The sequence below is a fragment of the Camelus bactrianus genome, chromosome 14, assembly GCF_048773025.1.
Source record: "Camelus bactrianus isolate YW-2024 breed Bactrian camel chromosome 14, ASM4877302v1, whole genome shotgun sequence".
NCBI lineage: Eukaryota > Metazoa > Chordata > Mammalia > Artiodactyla > Camelidae > Camelus > Camelus bactrianus.
Window position 1 is genome coordinate 68,259,865 of NC_133552.1, and position 12,913 is coordinate 68,272,777.

The window sequence follows — 12,913 nt, forward strand, 5'->3', positions numbered from 1 at the left end:
GGCGATGCCAGCTCAGATCAGTGCTCAGTAAACACCACCTATACACAGACGTCATGAGAGCTTAGATATTTCAGAGCTAGCATATCCCTGAGGATTTGTCCAATAAAAACCAAAATCATAGCATGCGTGTGAATGGGCAGCTACCCTGACGTTTCCCTCACAGGTCTCTACCCGGCCTCCTCCCTCCCTCCCTCCATGTGTGAGGTGAGCACACGAAGTCAGCAGTCCGTAGAGTGCATCCGACACGTGCCTGGATCACGCCTTACCTGACTTCTGTTCTTCTCTGCCTCAGATGAGACACACGCTGCAATCCCCCGAGCCCGTTTACCCCTGGTGTCCACCTGCTCCTCTTCCCACGTTGGGGTTCCTTCAGTCTGTTCTCAGGCTCTACAGGACTTTCCCTTCTCCCTTCCATGACCTCTTTGCTCCCTTTTGTGCTGTTATGACCTATTTCTTCACTCTCATTTCATTTCTTTTGCCAGTGCAATCCCCCTTTTCTCAGGTGGAGTGACACCAGGCAGCTCTTGGTGTTCCTGAGCCGCCTGGGGAATGGACCCTTCAGTGAGTGTTCACTGACCTTCATTTACATTGAAATGTAGCAGTTTTAGTCCATTCAGTAGGCGCCCAGCTACCTGTATTGGGGGAAGGTCTCACAGTCTGACTGCTGCTTTGTGTTGACCTCAACAGGTTTACCTGAAGAGGATGGATTGTCCAGGTTGTCCGGGGGTGGAACCTCATCCTTCCAGAGACACAGAGAGAGTCACACCACTCAGGTAATGAGCCCTTGGTGTTCCCCTTTGTGGTGATAACTGAAGGTAAATTACAAGAAGAGATTCACGAAGGCATGACCCGGAGAGTTTGTTCTTCACGGAGTAGGGAACAGGTATTTTCAGCTCTGCCATGAGTTTCTTCAACTCTGCATCCTTTTTCCCTCTGTCTCAGCTGACACCTCTCTATTTTCTGCTGGTTTCAAAAAAAAAAAATTAGAAAAAGGTCCAAACTAAACAAAAATTAATAAATGATTTAAGTGAAGTTGATAAATGTGATCTTTGCTGGGGCATTTTAAAGGCACTGTCAGACGAAGGGGGATTACAGCCACCGAGTGGTGTTAGTGTTACTGCGCTGACCTCAGCTTGAACAGGAAGACTTTAAGTGACGGCAACATGGAAATAAAATGCTTGAAGCACCGGGGCTTTCTGGCAGGCCGTTGTGTTTCAGTTACTACCTCCCCACTCCATGTCATCCAAATTCACTTTAAAAATATCATGTGATCAGAACACTGCAAAATCAAACTGAGATTACAGTTCACAAAACTGTGTTTTGATGTGTTTCAGTGCTGTTACCTGTATGCTTAATGTGTTTGGCTTCAAAAAGCTTGCCAAAATAAAGAAGATAATCATTAAAAAAAAAAAACAAACTAGTGTTAGTAGAGAGAAAAATGGTTTGTATCCGATAATTTAGTATTCTTTTTATGTTGAATTAAAAAATACTGTTTTCAATAATTATCTTCAAAAAGATATGACTGTGCATTCAAGGTGGTGCACAACGCAACCAACACAATACCAAAGCCTTTACCATCAGTATGTTCAAAGAGTATTGCTTTAGCAACAAGATTATTGTGCATGAAGTTACAGGGCAACTTTTGTTATGTCAAATATCTACATTAGGATCATTTAAAAACTCAGTTAAGTATCCTGATGTTTCCATGAAACCAACTATACAGCTAAGGGTCTGCTTTCATCTGAATATTTGACACTAAGTAGGCACAGTTAGCCCTGAGATTTTTCTAAATAACACTGAGGAGGTAGTGAGAAAATCAATAATTTTAATCTTAAAAATAAATCTTACAGTAGGCAATCTGCTGAAATCACTTGCACTGATAAACAGGCATCGAAACAGGAAAAAAAATGCTGATTGCTTGCGGTAAGAGATTGTCCTAGTCTCCCCTCTGTTCCTTAGAGATGCATTCACTCTACCTCGGAAGCATTACGGATGCTTTATCCACAGTCATTCACGGGGGGACCTGCTTGGAAAGAAAGATGGGGCTTCCGACGTCCTTCCCAGGGCTCCCACTCCTCTGTGATTCATAGAGAAAAGGGTTAATTTTGAAAAAAGATTCAAAGAACAGGCATCTCTGGAACTTTCCCTCTGATCTTTCATGGATTTAGCTAAAAAGCAGAGCGAGATGGGAAGGTCACCAGGAATAATTTCGCGTTCTCAGCTTTCAGTGAGGGCTAGTTTTCAAAGGCAAACAATCCCGAGTTACCTCACGGTGTGGTGTTTTTGTTTTTGTTTTTGTTTTTGTTTTTGTTTTTGTTTTTGTTTTTTTGTTTTTTTTTGAGGAAGTGGAAAACCAGGCTCATTTTCTTCCATGCAAAAGTGTGGGCAGTTTCACGGCAGGACACACGCCTCCGCATTGAGGAACTGGAAGAGTTCTGTGAAACTAGGTGTTGACCAGCCACACGTCTCTCAGCGTAAATGCCTCTCGTGTGACATTTATAGAGGAAATACGGACACATACAGGCACACTGCATTCTGGGTTTCCTAGTGATGCACTTAAACAGGAATTCTATAAAATCAGTCCGGGGCTGATTGCTCATGTAGCAGTAGAATTAAACGTTGGCTAAAAGTTGAATTCCTCTTTGAGGATGTCCAGATTTTAATTAGCAGCATCAGTGATTTTAATGAAGTCCCTTTATGGAAGATAAAATGTATGGGCATTATTGCAGACAGGGAAAACAAGAGATGGATTTAGTCATTTGCCAAAGATCACAGGGAAAACACAGAGTCCGAGGTTTGAATGGATGTCAAGTTTGCAGGCCCTGTTTCCGAGAATGAACTTGCCATAACTCATTAAAAGCGATGGAGGCGCCATCCCACGTTTACATAAAATTTAAAGAGCTTTTGGTCAGTATGGAAATCGTAAGAGGCCGGAGTGGATATTTTTGATTTGTGCTTTTGGCTGCCGGCCACGCCAGTTTCTCACCTACCACAGTAAAAATATAAAGGGGACACTCCCCGCTCCTCCCTTCCTTTGAGAGCGAGGCGGGCGTATGTGAGGTGAGCTGCGTCGACGAACCACGGGTTATGGACTGAGAGACACGCAGTGGGAGGGGTGAGAATCGGTGTCACCGCAGGGGTGTCGTCCAGCCACGGTGGCTCCGTGCAGTGGCCGCAGGTGGTAGCCAGCCTGTGTCTGAGACCGCTGGTCCCTGCATTCACCTTGGGTCCAGGCCACATTCTAAACCTTTCCTTCTTAACCTCACTTCCTTGTTTTGCTTTCCAGTAAAGCTTCCACCTGTGAAGAGTCTCAAGTTAGTTTCTTGCTTGCAAATAAGAATTCTGACTGACACACCAACTTGATTTTATTGCTATTATCCATAAAATTCACCTTCTATCCAAACACGTGTGGTTTTTTTTTCACATAGAGCATGCACTTTTTTTCACTTTCACTTTTTTATTTTGCTAACCTGCCTAATCCCATTTTTTAAAATTGAAGTCTAGTCCGTTTACAGTGCTGTGTCCATTTCTGGTGTGCAGCGTCGTGTCTCAGTCATACATGTGCGTACATACACTCCTTTTCATGTTTGTTTTCATTAAAGGCTACTAGAAGACATTGAATATAGTTCCCTGTCCTATACTGAAGGGATTTGTTGTTCATCTATTTTATAGTACTTAGCAAATGCTTTCTTCTTAATATGAATGTAAAACATTTTCTAATAGGGGTAGCACTTCAATAGACAGTTTCTTTCCTCAAGGTACAGAATACAGGAAATGTAGTTTAGGTTCTAGTCCATCATTTTTTCTATTACTTTGCAAGATGTAATAGCTTTAACAGAAAGGTAGTAAAAATTAATTTTACTTAAAATAGTTGGCACGAGTGAAGGCCGAGCCCCTTGCCGCATCGCGTGCATGGCTGTATTCATTTGTGCTCCTCGTGGAGAAGGCAGGTCCAGACCGTGAAACACTCATGACCTTCTGCAGCGCTGGGCGCGAGTGACACCCGCAGTGAAGGTGCAACGTCACGGAATCCCACTTCCTGGTCCTGGAGCGGGGCTTTGTGACTCGTCCCAAGCCTCAAAACTAGATTCATAGATTGAAAGAAGCCACTTCAGGTTGGTTCTGGAACCAGCGTTTATAAAAAATGCCATGCCATTTGTCTACTTGCCTTTGGTGACATGGTAGACAAGTGTTTCTAAGTTTGTGCCCCTTGGCATGAGGCAGTCCCTCAGAAGTGGGTCTGTGTGAGAGGCCCAGCGCTGAGGGGGCCCTGAGGACATCCCGGCTGCCGCCCTGGAGTGACTCTCGGTGTTTTTGCTGAGACGGCCGTCCTCGGCTGACTCGGAGGCCCGGGCACCAGCCCCAGGAGGCCCACGGATTGTGAATAGAGCAGAAGGGGGCGGTGCCGAGGGCAGGGGGGCGGCCGGAGCGGCGGAGAAAGCAGAGCGCTTAGGGCCCGCCCTCGGCGGGACACTGCGAGTTGCACATCTGTTCCGGGGTCCGCACTTGACGTTGAAAAATGAGATCATTGCTTTCGTTTGAGCAGAGTTTATCTGTATTTACACCCGCGTTCCAACTTGACCGACTGGCTTTCTGCCGCCTCCTTCCTTCTGGCAGCTGCTCTGCGCCGCCGTGCTGTGTGGTTTAGGGTCTGACGTTCATCGTGGGCATTTACCGTATTTCTTGCCAACCTTTTCTTAAATTCTTTTGTTTTTTAAAAAGCGCAAGAAGTTATTACTAATATCTGTCATATTCACATACTCACTGTAAGAATCACGGATGGTTTCTGACGAAAGAGCGGCGACCCGGCGCCGGAGGGCTCGCTCCCGACGCGGCCGCCGCCGAACGCCGCAAGGCGGCCAGTGTGCGACTGATGCGCGTGAAGAAACAGACTGCCGTGCGGTTTGTTTGACTGAACCATCAAAGAAACCTTTCTGTACTGTCACATACGAAAGAAGTGAAGAGTTGCAGAGCACTCAGCAAGCCCAGTGCCTTCCTTCTGTATGCGTTTTATTTGTCACGTGGTCTGCTTGAAATACATTGTGGCGCAGAAGAGAAACAGTGTTAGAGAAAAATAACAAAATGTAGACCTTCATCGAGAAGGGGCCGTTCTAAACACGGGACAGGGGATGGACAGTAAGCAACGTGTCAGAAGGCATGATCTGTATTTCACTTGGAAGCTGCAAACAAAAGGAGATCTTGCGCAGAAAGCCCTTCCACCCAGCTGAGGTTTCTGGAAATCAGCATGCACCCCTCGTGACTCCCTTATTACGTGCAAGAAAGCAGGGCAGTAAATTAATTTGATGGTGTGACTTAAATGGCAACATTTTCAGCAGCGAAGGGGCATACCCTGTATAGATATATAGAAACTTGGAAGATAACCAAAACAAATGCTACATTTTGTATTTTTCCCTTCGTAAAATCGCTCCATATGTGTATCCTAAATGCACTCAAATACATAACGTTTTTCCAGTGAAGACCTTGACTGTGATCAATGAGGAAAGTTCAGTTGTAAGAAACAGTGAAGGGAGGAAATCAGAATTGTGACTGTGTTTTTAAAGAGGACAGAGTTCTCATGATGTATCTGCACGTCGCCTTCCAGCTGGGGAAGCCGCAGAGAGCCCGGCGCCACCGCGGAGGGGGGCGGCGACGGTGCCGCTGGGCAGGGTGGTTAAGTGCAGAGTCTAGTTCACAGAAGAACTCAGTATTAACTTAATTTAATTTTTGAAATTAAAGAAGAAAGAGAAGATCTAGCTTTGAATCCCAGATCTGTTATGTCACTTGTGGGTATGGAAAGTAGTAATTTTATTTCAGGTTGACTGAAGGAAATACATGTCACATGTTTAGCACGCTCTCTGCGACATAGTAAGTGCTCCAAAACATGCGTGCCATTATTGTCCTAGTATTCCCTTTTGTTTCCCCGAAGGTCAGTGTTCTGAATACCAATTCTAACACAGCAGGTGTTATCAAAAATATGCAGGAGATGAGCTTGAGTGAGCAGGACCCCACTCTTATCTGGGATTTTGATAAATATGTCATTTTTGTGATTTTCGAAAATAATTTTGTTACAGAATATTATAAACCTAGGAAGCAAGCATGGAGACTAGTGCAACACCCAACTTCGGTAAACCCTAACATTTTACCCTTCTTGCTGGTGCCACATTTTTGCAGTGTGACTTAGCAACATAACTGCATTTTTCTGTCCCAGTCACGGTTGTCCCACACCTTTTACAACACAGGGCTCTGCTCCTGCCTCGCTCCTAATTCTGGGTGCGTTGCCAGAAGTGGGCTGTTCTCCACCTTTGCCTGTGACCTTGCAGACCTTTCTTTGGTGTGACTTTCTTCCTGATGGCCTTCCTCCAGCAGCCCCCCGAGCACAGTCGTGGCCCCTGTTATTCGGTTTATGTAACTCTGCAACATGGGTCTCTTTCACACAACTTGCTTTGTTGTGTTATATTTGTGTGTGTGTAGATGTAGACCCTGGTGGGCTGTGCAGGGTGTAGAGAACACATGGACTACATCTCAGTCATTTTTTTATCCCAACCCAGAGCACTCAATAAACTGCCATCTCCATGGCAACCAGGAGACGCCTCAGAAGAATTGAGAAACAGACAGATAGAAAATTTCCTAGCTTTATCAAATATTTTGATTCAGTCTCATATTAAAAATGTACCAGTAAACTTGGTAAATAGGGTCATAAGCAGTTGCATCCCGGTGGTTGGAGGATATTAAAGTCAATTCCCATCTTACAGATTCGGTTCTAAAGTCAGCATGTGATGTGAAAGTCACACACAATGAACATGACTCTGCAAGACCCTGGTGTCACCCATGAGGAACAACATGCGTGGCTTTAGTGTGCTCAGCTCTGTGTAATTAGGTGTGTGTATTCATACATAACGTGCACAACATAAAGCATATAATATGTGTACATTATTTTGAATTCTGGGAAAGTGGATTGCATGAGCTTGAATTTTCATGCATTCATTCATTCATTCAACAAATATTTTTCGAGGACCTGCTTGTGCAAGCCACAGGTGTGGGCACCTGGGAAACTTCGGTCTACAAAGCAAACATCCTTGCCCTCTTGGAACTTAAATTCTAGCATGGGAAAGCAAACAATATACAATGTTTAGATAATATGTTTAATATGGTAAAAGGAAATAAAACATTTTTAAAAAGTCAAACAGAATAAGCAGGACTGGGAGTGACGAGAGGGGTGTGGAAGCAGGTTGGGTTGGGTTGAAATTTCCAATCAGGTGGAGTTAAAGCCTCACTGAGCAAAGATGGAGTAAGAAAGTTGAGGAGTCAGGCGTGTGAGGTCGGGGGGGGCACCCCTGGTGGGGAAGTATACGGGCAGGAGCTTGCTTGAATCTCAACAGCCAGGTGGCTGGAGAGGAGTGACTGCATGTCACTAGGCGTCTAAATGCAGAGCAGCTGAAATTGCCATGAGTTTGTGTTAATTCAAGAAATAAGGAACTTACAAACCACAGCGGGAGGTGCGATGCAGAATACCAACTGTGACGGGATTGCATTGTCTTTCAGCAAAACCACTGACCAGGTCTGGAAACTTGGGTCTGCTCAGAAGACAAGTAAAGGGTAGACAGTTGCCTTTTCTGCAAGTGGGAAATAGGAAACAGATAGCTGTATTCCTGCTCAAGATAACAGAGTGTTGGAAGGCTGGCCCCTGGGAACCTGGGCCCCGGGCTTCCTGACTGCTCTGTACATTATTGTGACCTGACGACTTTGAAAGAAAGATCCAGGTTAAAGGAACAGAAAGGTTTGCATTGTGTTGAAACATAACCAGCTAACGTTGGTGAAGGAATTTATTTTATGACCTCAGTAGACCTCGAAGACCTGATTCTTCTCTGATATCTATGATTACGCTATTATTTGAAACTGTCATTTCATATTTCTGACTCTGTCAGAAATAGGTTCTAAAACAGATGAACTATGATATTGGGAAAAGTGTCATGAAGTCAACGATATAAAAAGCCTAGATTTTGAAGCCCAAGTGGATTTAACTTTATACACTTGCAGGTGATGTTTTATTATCTATTTTGGGGAAGAAGCCTTGATCAAAGAGCTGTGATCCCACACGTTGCCTACTTTGGCAAAATCTTATCTTTTTCTTCCCCATCCTTCCTGTTTTCCTTCCCCGGTCTTGTCTAGCATTTGTATCCACCCGATTTGCCATGACTGGGCCTTAAAGACACTGTAATTGACCCGAGGGGCCACACCATGGCAGCCACGGAGCCCGCCAAATCCCTTTCTCCTGAAGCCCCTGCTGGACCGCGTTTCCTGGCAGCCTTGCGGTTAGGGGTGGTCACGTGACTGAGGTCCAGCCACTGGAACGGGAGCCATGGTGATGCGAGCCGCTCCCAAGCTTGACCACACAAACCTCCCCTTCCCTACAGTATTGCATGCCTTTTCCCAACCAAAAGCTGGATACGGGAGACTCTTAAGACCCCGGAAGATGCAAAGTCCACTCACGCCAACGTGGAAGGTCATCCGCTGATCAGAAGCACCTCCTTAGCCTTGACGTGGGCAATACACTTCTTCTGTGTCAGCCCCCCGGCATTGGCGGTCTGCCTGTCACGGCATCTTGCGTAACAGTAACTGATGGCCTTTATCCCGTGTTTGGCTTAGTGTCTCCCATGTTGCTGCTGCGCGTTATTTATAGTGCTTAATTAACTGAGCTCAGCCCCCATTCTTCAGCAACCTTTTTTCCTTAAGACAGTAAAAAACATGCCTGTTCATGGCTTCTGATGATAGAATTATTGCAATGTGGCTTATCAGACGGTTTAATGCAAAATAACGATGAGTGGTGCCCCCCCACACATCATAAATATATAAAACCAAAGCTTGTAATTCTTAAGAACTGGATGTTGAGAAATTCCTCAAAATCAATAGACTTAATTTTACTCAGGGACAAAATCAGTCCCCGGGAGTAAATTGGGCACCTTGGAGAAACATTCTAATCCTTTTAGGACCTTCTTGTGGATTTAATGATTAGAAAGAATCACCTCTCTCACCGCTAGTCCTCATGCAGGTGGCTCGGGCTGGTAGCTAAGCTTTGGAGGAAGAACCAAGGTTGATGGCAGAGAGGGTGCTTCCCCCTCGTTCAGTCAGTCCCAGCTGCGAAACTAGGCCCCTTTCCTAATTGCAGCTGATTTTTAAAATTTACCTGGATAGGGCTAGTAGTTTTATTAGCATTCAGTTTCATGAAATGGTTTTCCTCATTTCTACTTATATTTAATACTATATATAACACACAGAATGTGGTTGTTTCCAGAAAAAAAAATATTTTGGGAAATTAATAAGTTAACAGATAAACTGTGCCCTACGAAACAGTGCAAAGGACCACACGGGCTCCTTGGAAAGTAGATACGTGCCCCCGGACTTAGACCCTCCATCCTCTGGAGGCTGTGGAGCACTCAGCTGCCGCGGTTGCGGCCCTTGCCTTTCTCCCTTTCACACCCGGACCACCCTAATTCACATCTCTCTTGCTGGCTCAGGGCTGACTCTCAAGCTGTACGTGGCACAGTGCCTTCCCCTCTCGTGTTTTTGGTAGTTGTACACGCAGACGTGAACAAATGTGTGGAAGCCGTTCCTCACACCACTCCACCCAAGGAGCCTCCTTTCTTTTTGTGTCCTACCCCTCCTTTCAGTCCAGAACAAAGCCCACAGCCCAAGAGGAATTTCTTGGCCACGTTGCCTTGAAATAAGTCGCATCTCCTCTGTTCCGACAGCAGTGACTGCGTCTATGATTTACTAGTCAGTTATAACAAGCATGCTGAGTCATCTAACTCTCTATGTCTTGTGCTCAGTTTGAATGAAAGCCTCTTGAGGGAGCAGGTCCTCAAGCATGATTCTAGCCCTGGGAAACCCGTCACAGCACTTTCTTTCTCCTGATCGTTGAAAGCACATGTGTAGATTGATTAGCAGATAAGGGAGACTTCTCCAAAGTCAAGGTTAGTTCAGAGGGTTGACTAAACTCATCATCCTTGAATGTGTGTCTGGACTCTACCGCTGATCAGCCAGGTGAGTTTGGGCTGTGAGGATGCATTTCAGCATCTATGAAATGAGGCGAAGGCTCCTTAACCGGCTCGTTTCCCATGGTTATGAGAGTCTGCTAGAACAGCACGTGAAAACGCTTTCAGAACAGACAGCAGGACCATGAAGACGATGTTTGAAACGGGCTTGGGAGACCTCCGAGCTTTCTACACGGGGCATCCAAACTGGGACTGTTGTGGAGAAGACAGGTGGACTTACAGAGTGTCTGGGTGCATCTGAGTGAACCGACAGAGACGAGGTGAGAACGCATGCTGATGAAGCTGGGATAATCGGTGTGGTCAGAGAACACGGGACTTCCTGTGCTGGCTCTTAGGCTGGGGCGAGGCGGCACTGAGGATTTGTGAGCAAGCGAATTACATAAACAGATTTATTCTTTGGAGAGAGAAAAATCTAGTAGATTATTTGTCCCTAATAATACCTCCTGGCATTTGCAGTGAGCCTCCCACATAATTCCCAGAAAAATAATTTTAAAGGAATTGTAATCTCTGACTCTCTGTGTTCCCAATATAATCGATGTGTGTTTTTCCACATTTGAACCCATGACTACGCCATCACTACAGACATATTCTGCACGTGTGTTACCAGTTTTTGCTGCAATCTGCTAGTCACTTATACTGATGCCGCCATGTTTTCTGAATGAATTGAGGTAAGAGACCAGAGCTCATATAAAATCCACATCCTAAGGTGTCACAAATGAATTATACTGCATGATGTATAATCATGAACTTCTGTTTTATAACTTTCCATCATAAGAAGAAACATGCATTCACTTATCAGAGTCTTTATTCTTGGCTATGAATTTACAATCAGCTGCAAAATTCAAATTAATGTTCACTTAAGTTACATTAATTGTGTTCCAATATAATATTATTTATTATAAAAGTAAAGTATAATATTAGTTACTATAAAAGTAGTATTATTTATTTATTTTTTAAAGACATCAATGTGTGCAGATAAGGTAAAACATTTAAATCCTGTCTCCCTCCCTCGCTGCCTGTTGCCCAGATCCAGTTGCTCCTGTTTCCAGGAGAACTTGCTCCTTCGAAGGGATATTTTCCCTTTTTTTTTTAACCCTTCGGCAACAGAGGAGACAGAGTAGCAGGAATGAACTTCCCTGGGCTGCAGTGTGAATGGCTGCTTCTCACCTCGGAAGGAGCAGCTCTTTCCTGCCTAAACCAAAACTGCTGTTTTCACTTTCCAATCATTTTCTTGATTTTTTTTTTTTTTAAAGTGTGGACATTTCCGTCCCTTTAGTCAAAGACTTTTTGAATCGCATTTCATTTTAAGCTTTGTCGCTGGGATCTGTTTAGGTAAACTATGGTTTTACAAACTGATGCTCAAATTTCTTTTTTTTAATGTTTTGTCCTCCAATATCTTGTTAGCAGGAGTGCAAATGGGGTTTGCATCTGAAACACTAATATTCACTATTCACTCAGCTGAGACACTTCCTTCTTTTAATTTCCATAAATGTCAGTTAATGCCTCTTTTCACCTTTGGGTGAATAGTCAATAGAAAAATCAATTCTGTGACAAATGAACAGCAACATGATTTTACATATGAATTATTTAACACAGGTTATTTTTATCCTAGGAGAGAAAGACTTAAGGTAAAAATCAGCAGCAAATTATTAATTTACCTTTATTACTATTATTCATAGAAATGCACACCCACAGGAAGTAAGACAATTTATAGCTCACTTTTCAGTTAGTTCACGTCATAGGACTGTAATAATGACGCAATAAGAAACCGCTGAAAATGAGTAAACAGATGTGTAAGCGATAAAGCTCATTTAAGCCTCTGCATCCTGCTGTGCTTCCCCCTGGGTCGTGAGAGGTTTAGTGGGGTTTAACCCCTAGAGTAAGTGAAGGGATTAGCAACGCCCCACGGCAGGACACAGAAGTCGCATGAAGTTGGTCCTCACATCACTTGATCAATCAGACTCTACCTTCATAGCTAACTGACACCTCCTGGACATCAGAAGACACAAAACAGGTGACAAATCTGGAGTGCAGGGCAGGATGGGGGTGGGGAGCGGGAGATGGAGACTGTATTCTTGTCTTGAACTTTTAGATATCAGATCAGCCAGATTTTCTCAATAACAGGAAAAAACCCTACTTTTAACCCCCGTCCTGAGTTGTCCAGGCTGTGATCACCAGCGTCTTAAGTAGCACTGTTTTCTAAAGATTAGTTTCAAAGAAGGAATCTTCTTGTTAAAAGTCTGCAGAAAGGGAGGGATTTTGTTCATGGATGAGGACCGCAGCCCACAGGAAAGTGAATGTGGACTGTGGTCACTGCTGCAGCTGTCCTCATGTTCTGGGAGCTCGAAATAGGCTGTTCAGAGGCATATTTATATGTTGAAGGTACATAGCTTCGCGTCTCCCTTCTACAGTCCTTCCTTAAAGGCAGAAAAGAGAAGGTGGGGCTATGGGTGCAACCCAGGCTGCATTTCAGGTGGTCTAAACTGACTGGAGGGGGTAAATTAAGAAGGCTGACCTCCCCTAAGTGCAGCCCACGTCGGGGAGTGCCTTGGGTGATGCTGCCCGACCCCCAGTGCTTGTGGAAGGGTCAGACTGCTGTCCCAGCTCCCAGCAAATCCTGGATCCAAGTGGACCCTGAGCTCTGCAGCTTCCAGGTCTCTTTCAAATGTCAACTATAAAATGAAAATCAGAATAATCTCCAAGTGTGTTATTAGATCTTCCACCAATTTGTTGTCAAAGACATTTAAGCTGACAGATAGCTTGTGCCCTTTTCTAGAAGCCCGAGTTTTACACCTGTCATTGAATAGCACCATTTTCCCCCATGCTGTCCAGAAATAATAATTCTGGGTATAAGGTGTCTT

At 44.4% G+C, this 12,913-nt stretch overlaps 1 protein-coding gene across 1 annotated transcript in view; it reads left to right on the forward strand.

Annotated features, from left to right (window-relative positions):
- The window catches only part of MYO16 (myosin XVI), a 437,386-nt gene that overhangs the window by 414,416 nt on the left and 10,057 nt on the right, over positions 1–12,913 (forward strand). The window contains exon 34 of the mRNA XM_074378522.1: positions 688–773. Within this exon, the coding sequence (XP_074234623.1) occupies positions 688–773 (86 nt within the window). The remainder of the gene's footprint in view (positions 1–687; positions 774–12,913) is intronic.